The 12,503-nt window shown below is 68.8% G+C and overlaps 5 protein-coding genes across 6 annotated transcripts; 4 read left to right on the top strand and 1 right to left on the bottom strand.

Annotated features, from left to right (window-relative positions):
- Positions 1-319: 319 nt before the first annotated feature.
- Positions 320-2,152, top strand: LOC129539644 (ring finger protein-like; the record flags this gene model as incomplete). Its single annotated transcript, XM_055400428.1, has 2 exons — positions 320-1,865; positions 1,983-2,152. A coding segment is annotated over one exon (1,149 nt), but the record flags the coding sequence as incomplete, so codon positions are not given.
- A 562-nt stretch (positions 2,153-2,714) lies between these two features.
- Positions 2,715-4,500, bottom strand: RNF208 (ring finger protein 208). The gene is made up of 2 exons (XM_055399368.2): positions 4,364-4,500; positions 2,715-4,158 (listed from the first exon to the last, which is right to left on the bottom strand). Exon 2 carries the CDS (start codon positions 3,651-3,653, stop codon positions 2,853-2,855), a length of 801 nt encoding a protein of 266 aa, XP_055255343.1. The 5' UTR covers positions 3,654-4,158; positions 4,364-4,500; the 3' UTR covers positions 2,715-2,852.
- LOC129539112 (uncharacterized) lies at positions 4,497-6,854 on the top strand. The gene is made up of 2 exons (XM_055399369.2): positions 4,497-6,145; positions 6,723-6,854. Exon 1 carries the CDS (start codon positions 4,497-4,499, stop codon positions 5,100-5,102), a length of 606 nt encoding a protein of 201 aa, XP_055255344.1. The 3' UTR covers positions 5,103-6,145; positions 6,723-6,854.
- A 189-nt stretch (positions 6,855-7,043) lies between these two features.
- On the top strand, positions 7,044-8,143 carry CYSRT1 (cysteine rich tail 1). Its single transcript, XM_055399371.2, has 2 exons — positions 7,044-7,202; positions 7,494-8,143. Exon 2 carries the CDS (start codon positions 7,502-7,504, stop codon positions 7,880-7,882), a length of 381 nt encoding a protein of 126 aa, XP_055255346.1. The 5' UTR covers positions 7,044-7,202; positions 7,494-7,501; the 3' UTR covers positions 7,883-8,143.
- Positions 8,144-8,248: 105 nt separating this feature from the next.
- RNF224 (ring finger protein 224) lies at positions 8,249-11,868 on the top strand. 2 transcript variants are annotated; one of them, XM_088840993.1, is made up of 2 exons: positions 8,249-8,592; positions 9,410-11,868. In XM_088840993.1, the coding sequence occupies exon 2, from the start codon at positions 10,121-10,123 to the stop codon at positions 10,589-10,591; it is 471 nt and encodes a 156-aa protein (XP_088697119.1). In that variant the 5' UTR covers positions 8,249-8,592; positions 9,410-10,120; the 3' UTR covers positions 10,592-11,868. The 2 variants fall into 2 exon arrangements, with proteins under 2 accessions (XP_088697119.1, XP_088697120.1); XM_088840994.1 differs by lacking the exon at positions 8,249-8,592 and having other exon boundaries at positions 9,153-9,489; positions 10,120-11,868.
- The last annotated feature ends 635 nt before the right edge of the window (positions 11,869-12,503 follow it).

Raw genomic sequence — 12,503 nt, 5'->3', positions numbered from 1 at the left:
TGTGGAAGTGGGCCTCGGGCGGTGGGTGGTCCAGAGCAGGTCTGCATGGGACAGCCCGCCCCACTGGGCACGGGCACCATGGCTCAGCCCACACTTCAGTGCCTGGTCTGATGATGAGGGTGCCGGCCGCTTGCCCACCTTGTGCAGACTTTGCCTTTGCCCTGAGGGCCAAGCAGGAAAGGCACCCGGCCAGGCTGGTGTTGACCATCCCTTACCAGCTCAGGGAACAGCTGCCCAGGGCCCTCAGGAGGGAGGGAGTGGGCGTGGCCTGAGTTGGAGGGAAGGGGTGTGGCTCAGGCTGGTGGGGAGGGAGATGTGACTGGCGTCCCCACCCCTGGGAGGGGAATTCCTGTTGGAGGAGTTGGACTGGCCTGCCCACTGGGCCACCGCCTGGAATCCAGCTGGCTGTCCCTGGCTGACACAGGGACCGCTGTGCCTGCAACCAGGCTTGAGCAGATCCTGTCGGGGACGGCACGCTGGGCCCGGGAGCCGGCAGGGGCACAGGTGCCTGCATGAAGTTTCCTTGAGTGGGGCCGGGAGCCAGAAAGAGGCGGTGATTGCTGCAAGGTCAGTGCCAGAGCCTACCTGGGCTGCGGAGGGCCACGCTGACCTTCAAGGCCCCAGCCACCCTGTCGCCACCCTGGGGTCCCCACCCACCCATCCCGGCCTCTGCCCTGGAGGCCCTGCCCCTGAGCTGTGCCCTGGGGTCCCCGCTGGTGGCCCTGCCGACTGCAGCTCTGGGCTCACCGGTCGGCCTCTGGGCCCTGAGCACTTGGACCCACCGCACCAAGTGCCGGGAGAGGATGGGTCAGGCGGCGGGGCCCTTGGGAAGCCCCAGGATGCCAGGACTCTGTACAGTGAGCCCCTGCCGGGGGTCACAGCTGTAGCCCCACCCTGGGCCAGCCACACAGAGGATGAGGAGGCGCAGCAGGAGGCGGAGGAGTGCCCTGTCTGCACGGAGCCCTACGGACCAGGGCAGCAGCGCCTGGCCCTGTTGAACTGCGGCCATGGCCTCTGCACGGGCTGCCTGCACCGGCTGCTGGGCACCACCCCCGGTGACCTGGGCCGCGTGTGCTGCCCGCTGTGTCGCCAGAAAACCCCCATGCTCGAGTGGGAGATCTGCCGGCTGCAGGAGGAGCTGCTGCGGGCCGATGGGCCCCCGCGCCCCGTGCCCCCCACCCCGCCTCTGTCTGCCCGCCGCGGCCGCGGGCCCTGGGCCTCCCTGGAACAGCGCTACCAGCTGCGCTTCCTGCCGGGGGCCATGGGCAGCCGAGGCTGCCTGCCCTTCCTGCCCTGCCCGCCCTGCCTGGGTGCCTGGCTCTGGGCCCTGCGGGGACACGGGCCCTGTGCCCGCCGCATGGCGCTGCTGAGCCTGCTGGCACTCGAGCTGCTCGGCCTGCTGCTTGTCTTCACCCCGCTCCTGCTGCTGGGGCTGCTCTTTGTGCTGCTGGACGGCTCCCGCCGCTGAGCTCTTTGTGCTGCTGGACGGCTCCCGCCGCTGATGGCCTGGGCCTGGGCCTGGGCCAGCCACAGCTGCTGACCGACAGGAGGCCTTGGTGCCGGGGGCCCCGGGAGCACCCTGCCCTGAGGCCCAATGATCAGGAGTGAAGAACTCAGGGCTGACCAGGGCACTAGCTTCATCCCGGAGCCTGGACAGGGCCACCCCAGAACTTGTGTTCAGCCTCTGACCCAGCCCAAGGTGCCTACTGCCCAGACACGAGCCGCCAGTGCCCAGCACAGCGCTGGAGGAGATCCGTGGCCAGGACTCGAAGAGCCCCTCGATGGACAAGCCCTACCGCTCTGCTGGGCCTCCCACCCGGCCGGTTTGCAGGAGCGGGCGCTGTGGACCCGAGTGTTCCCTGAAGGTCAGGCAGCCTGGGGGGCCCCTGCTGCACAGGCCCCGCCTCACCTGGGCTGTCAGGAGCCCAGCGGCCCCGAGCAGCCTGGGTGTCAGCACACGCCCCTCCATTTCGAGGGCCCAGGGCCCTGCCAGGTCCTGCAGCCAGAGACTGCCAATCAGGCCCCGTCCTCCCGACCCCGCCGCAGCACCCCTCCCTGAGCCTGCAGCCTGCGCCTGACGGACACTGTCACAGCCCCACCTTCCGGGTCGTTGGTACAAGGGGCAACTCTCAATAAACAGGGACTGCTACGATACTGTCGTTCCTGCATCGCCCTCCCCTCTACCCTGCTTTCACCAGCCAGGCGACAGTTCCTTCTCCAGATGCAGTCATCCAGTGCCGGACAGGAGGCCCTCAGGCCCTGTACCCGACTGTGGTTGCGGCCAGCCTTTGTCCCAGCCCCAGCTCAGACGGGCCCCAGGGCTGTGCCCACAGTGCCTCAGTGAGTCAGGCGGCCTCCCCGGCCCAGGTGGGCTGCTTCGTGTCCCCGGCTGTGCTCACATCCAGTGGCCAGCACAGAGAAGGTGCCCTCCATTTGTCCAGCCGGCCCTGCTCGGCCCAGCTGCTCCCACAGTCCTGCCCAGAGCACACGGGTGGCTCACGCACATGCACACACGCGCGCACACAGGCCCCACCTGGCCCCCACTGAGCAGAGCAGGCTGGCCCCAAGTATCCAGCCTCGCTCTGGCTGCTCAGCCTGGACCCCACCGGGGCTGCTGCTCTGGGTGCCCACTCCCCCTGGCCCGGGCCTGTGAGCAGGCCTCGGCTTTGGTGCAGGGCACGAAGTGCAGGCTTTGGCAAAGAGTTTTAATGGCAGAGTTGGCTGCAGCGACATTGCCACGTGGGTGGGGCCAGAAGCTGTGGTGGGCAAGGGGTTAGCGGGCAACAGGGCAGGGCCAGATCCCTGAAGAAGCGGCGAGCAAAGACCAGTGAGCGTTGGCAGGTGGGTGGGCGCTACATGATGGAGCAGGCAGACAGTGGGTTCCGCACATGGCAGGTGCACGCGGCCCCACAGTACTGCCGGAAGGTCTGGTAGCAGCTGCCCTCGGGCTCGCCACCCCACTGGCCACCCGACGGGGCGGTCAGCGCCTCGGGCGGCAGGCGGCTTAGGATGGACGTGTTGATGGCCAGCGCAGCCAGGCCGTAGTCAGTGAAGAGCACAGTCTCGCGACGGCAGGTGGGACAAGAGATGAACTTATACTTGGGGCAGGACTCGTAGAGAATCTGCAGGCACTGCTCACACACGGAGTGCAGGCAGGACAGCACGCGGGGCCGCCTCTGCGTGGCGTTGTACGTGTGCCCGCACGTTGGGCACTCCAGAGGCTCCCCCGCAGCCGCGGCCACTGCTGCCGCAGGGGCTCCTGGGGCTGCAGGGCTGGGCCGGATCACGTACTGGTTCACGATGACCTCGTCCGCCGGTGCCACCCGGGGGAAGCCCAGCTCGGTGCTGCCCTTGCGGGGCCGCCGTGGCAGAGGCGGGGTGCAGGGCGCCCCTTCCAGGGCGGGCATGTCCCCCCCACAGGCCTGGTTGACGATGATCTCTGTGTCTGAGGGCCAGGCTCGCTTGGGTGCCAGAGCTGGGGCGGGCCGGGGTGCAGGTGGGAAGCAGGGGGCAGCCGCCTGCAACTCGGGGAACTTCTCAGGGTGGACCATCTTCATGGCCTCCATCTTGAGGATGACATGGGGGCCCTTCAGGCAGGACATGAGGAAGCCTGGCCAGCCACCGCCCGCCTCGGGCCCCGGGTCAGCCGGCATCCGGCTGTCTCCAGTCAGACTGGGTGCTCGGGTTGGGGGGGGAGTTGGGTGGGGCCGGGGGGGCAGCGAGGGAACAGCATCCTGGCTGCCCTGTGGACTCCTGGGGGAGGCGGGCAAAAGCTTGGGGGGAAGGGCCCCCCCCAGCGGCCACAGTGGCTTCTCAGGTCCGGTCCTCGGGGGAGGAGGAAGGGGCGGGGGAGGAGGAGAGGGGAAGGGGCAGGGGGGTGTGGGCGGCTGCCCTGGGCCGCAGGTCCGGCCCAGGGGCTCACCCAGGGTCTCTGGCCTCTGAGGCTGGCCAGGGGGCGTTGCAGGAGGTCCCCCTGCAGCGGAGATCAGCCGTCCCGGGGCCCGGACATCCGGGCAGGCAGGGGCTAGGTGGGCCCCATGGCTCCAGGACAGGGCGCCCAGGGAAGGCAGCTAGCCTGAGCGCTGGCCGCCAAAGGACCCGGGCGGCAAGCTCGGGGTTGGCGGCGGAAGCACAGGAGAGGCCGGGGCTGGGCCGGAGCTGCAGGTGAGAGAAGGCGTGAGGTCAGCGCCTGGGCCCACCCTCACCCTGCACAAAAGACGGGGCGCCCGACCTCTGACCCCGACCCTCGCCAGACTCGGAACCCAGCCCGTTCCGCAGCCCCTCGCGCCCGTGGCCGACCTCTGTCCAGGGGTGGGGGCAGGCGAGCGGCGACCCCGCGCTGGCCCGCCCCGCCCGCACTCACCTGCCCCAGCCTGGCGTCCCCGGGCCGGGCCGCGCGCCGCCGCCTCCGCAGAGGCTGTCTCAAAGGCAGGCCTGGATGCGGCGCCCGAGCCTTGGCTCGGCGGCTCCGGAGGCTCCGGCGGCGACCTCGGGCGATGGCCGGGCCGCGGCGGCTCCCGGGGGCGTGGGGCGCGGGCGCGGGGTTCGGCGCGGCGGCGGTGGCGGCGGCGGCGGCAGGTGCGTGCGGAGCGTGGCGCGCTCTGCGGCGGAGGCGCGGGGACCGCAGTGCGCGCGGCGCCCGCAGCGCCACCCCCCGTCTGGGGACCCGCGCGGGGTCCGCGGGGCGGGGCCAGTCTCTCTGCCGCCCCTCGATCCGCCGCGGGCCTGGCGCCGGCTTTGGGGGTCGTCCTCCGCCTCCCCCCGCGGGCCCCGTGGGGGGTCGGGATCCCCAGGCGGGCCGCCTCCCGTCTCCCCCACCTCCGGCCCCTCCTGCTGACCCTGGGTCCTGGTCAAGCCCCCTGCCCCGATTCTGGAAGGGAAGAAGTGCTCTGAGATCTCACAGCACCAGAGGGAGGAAGGGGAGAGGGGGCCCTGAGGTGGTCCCAGGAAAGCCGGCCGCGCGGCCCCACTGTGAGACGGCGCGGGTCCTCCACAGAGGCAGGGCCTCTGTCAGCCCTGCCCCGCAGCCCCCAGAGAATGCCTCCGGGCTGCTCCAGCTCACAGGTGCCCAGCTCAGGCCGGCTGAGGGCAGAAGAGGGTGAGCAGGGGTGGGGGAGCGCACATCCAAGGAGTGGATGATGGAGGAACCCTGGCTGGGAGAGGGCTCCAAGGACAGGACGCTGGGACAGATGGGTGGTGTAAGGGGCGTGCAGAAGGTCAGAGACGGACGGCAGGGCAGGCCCCAGGGGACAGCTCACGGAGGACACGCACCTACACGGACAGGCAGGGTGGCCTTTCCGGCGCCCTAGCAGGTCAGCAGGTGCCCCGTCGTCACACAGCTGTGTGCTCACCTGACCCCACCCAGCAAGGCCCCGTTCCTTTCTGCTTCTTCCTCGGGCCAGACTTCCCTGCCCCCCAGGATACACCCTCTGCCTGTGAGGAGCTGTCAGGTGAGGGGGACGGCAGGGAACTGGGGCAGCCTGGGCCTCCAGAGTGCCTTTCCTTAACCTGCCATGGCCACGACGTGGCTTGCCAGCATTCCTTTGAGCAGCACTGGGCCCTGCTTCTGACCCTGACAGACCCAGCCCCTCTGGCCACAGCTGCTCTGCTCTGTTACAGGCCAGAGTGCCCCTGGCATAAAACTAAGCCCAGCTCCTGCAGGGCAGCAGAGCCCAGCGCGGTCGGCATTCCTGATGAAGGGCCCCACGTGGGCAGGAGGCTGGAAAGGCGTTCTGGGCCCACAGGCCCGTCTTTGCTCCCTCTGACACCTGTCTAGTGCCTGCCCTTCAGTGTCACCCACCACTCGGGTGTGAGAGCTGTGCACGTGAGCAGGTGCCCAAGGGAGGGGCAGCGAGGGGCCCTGGCCCGAAGGCCGGGAAACTGAGGCAGCCTCGGCCAGGGAGGGCTGGGTGTCCAGGCTGGGCAGCCGCTCTGCTCAGCCCGCTCCTGCCCCAACTCGAGGCCCCGCCCCGTGCCTGAGGGCCCGCCCCGCCCGGGCCCGGAAGCGCAGCGCCGGGGCGGCCCAAGCCCGGTTCTGGCGGGAAGGGGCCCGCTGACCCCGAGCCTGGTCTTTGGGAAAACCCTCGAGCGCGGAGGCTCCTGGGGACTACAGTCGGCGCCCGCCGCCCGCTTCCTCCCAGGCCAGGTTTGCGCATGCGCCGGCCCCAGCCCCTCGGCCGAGGCGGACGCTGCGGGGCCGCGGGCGGGGCGGGCGGAGCCTGCGCGGCGGGCCCGGATTCCGGCTCTGGCCCGGTTCCCCCCGCATCCGGTGCCGCATCGGTAGAACTCGTGCCCAGACCGGTCTGACTGGCCCCACACCGGCCGCGCGGGTCAGCTGGCCGCTGGGCCACGTCTGATTGGACCCCGCCCTTCCCGGAGGCGCCCCCGCGAGCGCGAAGGACGAGGGGTGCGGGCCCGGCCGCCCCAGGCGGAGTTCGCCAGTGCCAGGCCCCGCCGAGCGCGCACGTCCACTGTGACCCCGCGCACAGCGACCCCGGGGCATGGCAGGCGCCAGCTCAGACATGAAGCTGGGGGAGGTGGGAGGGCCAAGGATGGGAGCCCTGAGAGACGGGGGGGGGGGGGGCTGTCCACAGGCCCCGGACCAGAGCGAAACTGTAGTTTCAGAAATGAGCAGGAAACGTCACTTGTGTATGAAACTCACGTTGCCAATAGTGAGATAAGTTTTATCGGCGAAGGTATGCAAACCAAACATTTTTTATCAGTTGTACATACAGTAAACCTCCGAGCTGAGCAGCGTGCTCACTAATGCCCTGGTCTCTGCCTGCGGAGAGGAGGCTCGGATCACCGTGCAGGCCTCTCCCTCTGCTTCAAAGCAGTGGCTTTGAGACGGTGACGGCCAGGCCCCAGACCATCTGCGGACCTGACCCAGGCTCCTGTCCTGCATTCCGGTGACCTGCCAACTCCCTGAGGGCCACGACATGCCTCAGATGGGTCAAGGCTGAATCAGCCAGGCTGGCAGGGTCCCCGGGAGCCCAGGCCTGGCCACCGCCCATCCAGGAAAGAAAGGGTGGGTGGCCGCTGTGCTGCAGGAGCTGGGGCCTCCTAGCATCTTGGGAACCCCGTCTTTGAGCCCCGCCCGAGGCCCCGCCCCTCCCCAGGAGGGAAAAGGCAGCTACCGGTGGCTCAGCTCACAGGCGCAGGGACCTGGGCAAGAGGACAGCTCGCCGCCATCGCCGCTCCAGGTGGGTCCTGGGCTGAGGGACTTCCCCACCCACGGTCGGACCAGCTTAGCTGTGTCTCCCGGTCCCCCCACCCCACTTCCAGCTCCATCACAGGACCCTGCCACTCAGGGAGGGCGGAAGACACCTGCGGACAGCTGAGAGATGCTGGCCCTCATGGTCCCTACACTCTGCCATCTCGCACACACACACACACCTTGCACACTCAGGTGCTTCCACGGCCTGGCTTACCTTGGGATGTAGCTGTTGCCCTCCATGGAACTGATTTTGTCTCTTTTTGCTCACCCTTGCCAGGCAGGGCCATGGACCCCCATGAGATGCTCGTGAAGAACCCATATGCCCACATAAGCATCCCGAGGGCTCACCTGCGGCCTGAGCTGGAGCAGCAGCTGAAGGCTGGCACATCCTCCGCAGAGTCGCAGCCTCTGCCTGTGAGGTCCTGCACCCTGGAGCCTCCGGAGGAGGCCAAGGGGGCTGCCTCCATCCTGGGCCAGCCGGCCTGTCCGCAGCCCTGCAAGCCCTGTGGCAGCGGGCAGCACCCAGCAGGACTGGCCTATGCCGGCCCGCCGCCCGTTGGGCGCGGCGACGACATTGCCCATCACTGCTGCTGCTGCCCCTGCTGCTCCTGCTGCCACTGCCCCCGCTTCTGCCGCTGCCACAGCTGCTGCTGCGTCGTCTCCTAGCCCGGCCCCCGCTGGCCCCAAGGCCCGGTGCTGCCAGGCTCAGGCGGCCACGGCAAGGCCCTGGACAGTTGGGACTGCCACTGTGGTGTTGTCTTGGGCACTGGCCACTCCCTTCCCCGGAGAGCGGCACCCAACCCACCGGGAAGGCTGACAGGTCCGCCCAGGCCCCTGGAACGGAGCCCTGGGCACTGCCCATGCTGGGGACACCCTTGACCACCTCTTCGAGGCCCAGGCCCAAGCAATAAAGCCATGTGAGCTCCATCCTAGACACTTCTTCCTTTCCACTGTCCCCTTCGGGAGAGTCCCAGGCTAAATGCCGCCAGAGACCGCCAGCCTCTGTGGGACAGTCACGGGCGGGGCAGTCTCAGGACAACCTGACCTACGGCCTCAGGTTGGCCCACGGGCTGGACAGGAAGGCCAGTTGGGGGCAGGTTAGACAGCAGGAGGATGCTGTGCGTGGAACCGGGTGCCAAGCCCGAGACAAGACTCCCGGAGGAGGGCCCGGTTGGCGGCACCGTGGTGGGTGGAACCAGCACAGGCAGGTTTCCGGGGGTGGGAGCCAGGGGCCCAACACCCGGCCTGGCCCACCTGTGAGTCACCGCCCTGCCTCGGCCGGTCTGTCTTTCTGGTTTCCCACGGAACACCCCAGTCCCTGACGTCTGCCGTGTGCTGTTCCCCCCTGCCCTGCCTCGGGCCCGGACTCTATGGAGGTGGGCACATGGTGCTGGGCCAGACCCATCTCCCCCTGTCTGGGCAGCATGGCACGCCTGCGTGGGGGGCCGGGGTGGGGCTGAGCCCCTCGGGCCTCGGGTGAGGCAGGGAAGCGCGTGTGCAGGGGGCACATCCAGGCCAGCACCGGGCACCTTGGTGTTTCCGGGACGGGACAGAGAGCTGGAGGAGGCGAGCCGGCCTCGCAGGACGGACGGGTCCCGGTGACAGCCCTCCCCTGACCCCTGGTGACTGGCCGCGTGGCAGGACCAGTCTCTGGGTGTGGGCAGACATGTCATTGGCCTGACTGCATGGGGACTCAGAAATGCCAGGTTCCTGGCCCCTGCCCCCTGGCTGGCCCCCACAGGAAGATGACCCCACCCGGGGCAGCTGCAGAAACCCGTCCAACCAGCCCAGGAGGCCGAGGACTGCCAGGGTTGTGGGAGTAAGGAGGGGCCCTCTGGCCCTTGGCCTGCTCCAGCGGGGGAGGTTCTGGGGTCTGACCCCCTCCCAGCCCTCCCCGACACACCCCATCCTGCTATGCCACTGGGCTGGCCCCGGGGCCTCGGCCAGGCGTATGCCAGGGGGAGGTGGCCTCTGAAGGGGGCGTCTCGGGCTTTCCACAGTGCCCTGTGCCTGGTAGTTTCTGGGTGGTCTGTCCACTCCTGTGCTCACGGGCCTCCTCGTGGGGCTATCTTGTGATGGGAACAGCGGGGGGACGAAAAGGCACTGCGACCATTCAGCGTGGACACGTGCACAGCGACTGAGCCGCGGAGTGGCGGGGCCCTCAGGGCTCTGAGCTGGTGGGGGTCCTGGCAGGTTTCCTGGAGGAGGTGACGTCTGAACCGAGTGCTGAAGAGCAGGCAGCACCCAGGTGGAAGTCAGAAGGCTTTCCTGTCGTGAGTGGTGGTCGAGTATGAGTGGGCGCGGGTCCGGGGCGTGAGGCAGGAAGCTGGCAGCGCTGCGCAGTGTGTGGGGGGGCAGGGCAGGCAGAGCAGGGGCATCTCCAGCACAGTTGGCGGTGTTGGTGGATCCAGTTGCAAGTGCTTTGTGGCTGAAAGGGGAGCCCACACAGCCCGCAGCCACCACCTGCCTCCCCGCTGACTGGTCCATGTTCAGCCAGTAATGTGAGCCCCAGGGAGGGAGCCCCAGGCACCCCGGGTCCCCCCACCCCACCCCTGGCCACCCTTGGTCTGGACACAGCCGCCCGGCAGAGTAGATGCAGGTAAGACAGACCTGGGGCTCGAGCAGGTGGGGGTTGGAGGGGTGGGTACGAGCCTGGGAGGGTGCCCGAGGGCCACCGAGACCAGACCGCAGGCCAGGTTGCTGCCCGATCGGCAGTCATGAGAACTGAGGCTGTGCCCAGGCCCCGGTATTGGCCAGCCCCACCGGCCACCGCCCACCTCCCAGGTCTGCAGAGGCCTGGGCTCCTGTCCTCTGGGGTGGGGGAGCACTTCCCGTGCTGAGCCCAAACCTGGGGGACGCTTGAAGAGGCTATACCGCCCCCCACCCCCCGAATGCCTCCCCAGGATGCTGCTGCCGGAGGGGCCCCCGGCCTCTGAAGAGGCCACGACTGCTGGGTCCCAGCGTGGTGACTGCGTCGTGTGCTACTCGGCCTATGACCTCACTGGGCACCTGCCCCGCCGCCTCTACTGCGGCCACACCTTCTGCCAGGCGTGTGTGTGGCGGCTGGCCGTGCCGTCCCCCGAGCAGCGCTGGGTCCCCTGCCCGCAGTGCCGCCAGAGCACGCCTGTGCCCCGTGGAGGCGTGGCCATGCTGGACCTCGACCTGGCCGCCTTCCTGGCTGTCAGGGCCAGGCGGGGGCCATCTTGCCTGCAGCCGCAGCCCCCCGGGCCCTGCAAAGGCAGCCCCACTGTCACTCAGCAGCCGGCCAGGCTCCTTCCTGCGTCGGGTCCCCCGCCCCACTTCCCCCAGCCCAGAGGCTGCTGCCCAGCCTGCCGCAGCCTCTGCTGGGATCCCCCAGGCAGCCTCCAGCTCTGAGCTCTGCTCCGCGCCGCCCCTCGGAGGGGAGCCTCGGCCTGCAGCACAAGGCACAGCCTTCCCAAGGCAGCCTCGTGACGGGGTGCCCCAGGTGCCACCCCGCATGTTCACCCCGGGGCCACTATCTAAGGTCATGAACTGTGCCCACAGTGCCATGCGCCCCTGCAGGAGCTGGAATCTGGGCCAGAACTGTGGGGGTGCTGCTGTCAGAGTCGCCTGCGAGCCCAGCCCAGGTCTGGACGCAACTCAGAGGTGGCTCCTGAAAGGGTCTGGGGGCCAGTGTCTGGGCCTGGGCTGCAGGTGGGGGGGTCAGGCCCGGCAGAGGCCGCTCCTGGCCTGCTGGGGGAGGCCATCTCCTTACAGAGCCCTGAGCCCAGCGGGAGGGTCTCTGCCTTCAGCCCCTGTGAAGCCCACCGGCTCACTGTCCCGAGCTCCTGCCCTGTCAGGTGCTGTTTGGAGAGGGTCCCAAGCACGGTGGCTGCTGCTGCTATAGGTGTGCAAGGAACTCCAGGCTCGGGGGTGACTGCTAAGGGGCGCTCAGGACACCTGCCCCCTCCCTGGGCCTGGGGCATCCTCTGCCTCGGCGGCCACACAGACCCTCAGAGGAACCAGAGACAGACCCCATCGGTCAAACTGCTGCACACCCACCCCTGCGCGTGAAGGGGCTGTCTCTCAGGACCCCTGGAAGGGCCAAGGGGCCCGCCCCAGCCGTGGGGGGCAAAGATGGGAGGGACGGGCCAAAGAATGTGCTGAGAGGACAGTCGGAAACTTGCTCCTTCCCGGGGACAAAGTCCCCCGGCACCAGCAGCTGGTGGACAGCAGGCGGGGGCTCGGGACAGTAGCCGGCTGGGGCGGGGCTGGCCCCCGTGGGATTGCTCACCCTCCCCATATCTCCAGAGTGGGAAGGGGCCAGATTCCAGAAAGAGGCACCTGTGAGCCAGGGGGCCGGACTCAGCTGGGGAGAGAGCCGGGTGGGCTCGGGTGCGGGCTGAGCAGCAGTGTGGCCTGGGGTGGGCCCTGGGGTGGGCCCTCCCCTCCCACTTGCAGAAGTCTTTAACACCTGTGACTGGGACCGTTGCTGATCACTTCTGGGGCTGCGCTGCTTGGGAACTCTGCCAGGCCCAGCCCTGAACTGGATGACCTCGGGGGTTGCTGCCTTCCCCGCCCACCTGGTGCAAAGAGCTTCCTTCTGGCCATGTGACCGCGACAGGACAGGCACGAGAAGGCCTGCAGAGATGAGGGCAGACTTCCTGAGGGGTCCCCAGGACAGCTGGCCAGAGTGCCAGCATGCTGCCTGCTGCAGGCGGCCAGCATGCAGCATCCATCATGCTCCTTAGACGTCCACGTGTGGGAACCCAGCTCTGGGGGCCAGCTGCCCAGCCCTGCTCACCCCTGGGTGACGGTGGGGCCTGGGAAAGGCCCACACCCAGGGCTGTGACGGTACCCCTGGGGGCCCTCGGCTCCTGGGTAAACATTAATGGGCTCAGTACACAGCAGGTCATGTGTGCACCCAGCGGATCTTTGACCTGTAGCTGCTCTTGGCCCGTGTCTCCTCCCCGAAGGTGCCCCTCACTGCCCACACAGGTAGGAGCTTCTAGAACCAGGCGGGGGCCCAGGACACTGGGATCAGGGCTGGGTGACCTCCAGGCCCAGGGCTTAGCACCCACTTCACTCTCCAGCAGCTGAGGTTGAGAGATCCACTTGGGGGCAGCCAGAGGGAGGGGTTACCACAGGCTCCCCAGGCCCCAGGCCCTGGGGGCTCCAGGCCCAGCAGGCTGAGGAAGGAGCCTTGAGGCGGGGTGGGGCGTCAAGCCCCTTGTCCTGCTCCCCATCACTGGGAGTGGGCCCTTATCAAGTGGAGACGTTGCTGTTTGGTACCAAATGCCAAAGTCTAAGCTGTGACTGTCTGCGG

This window comes from Moschus berezovskii, chromosome 11 (genome assembly GCF_049115385.1).
Source record: "Moschus berezovskii isolate FMDL1 chromosome 11, NW_MosBer_1.0, whole genome shotgun sequence".
Taxonomy (NCBI): domain Eukaryota; kingdom Metazoa; phylum Chordata; class Mammalia; order Artiodactyla; family Moschidae; genus Moschus; species Moschus berezovskii.
This window is presented reverse-complemented; position numbering and strand designations above follow the sequence as displayed.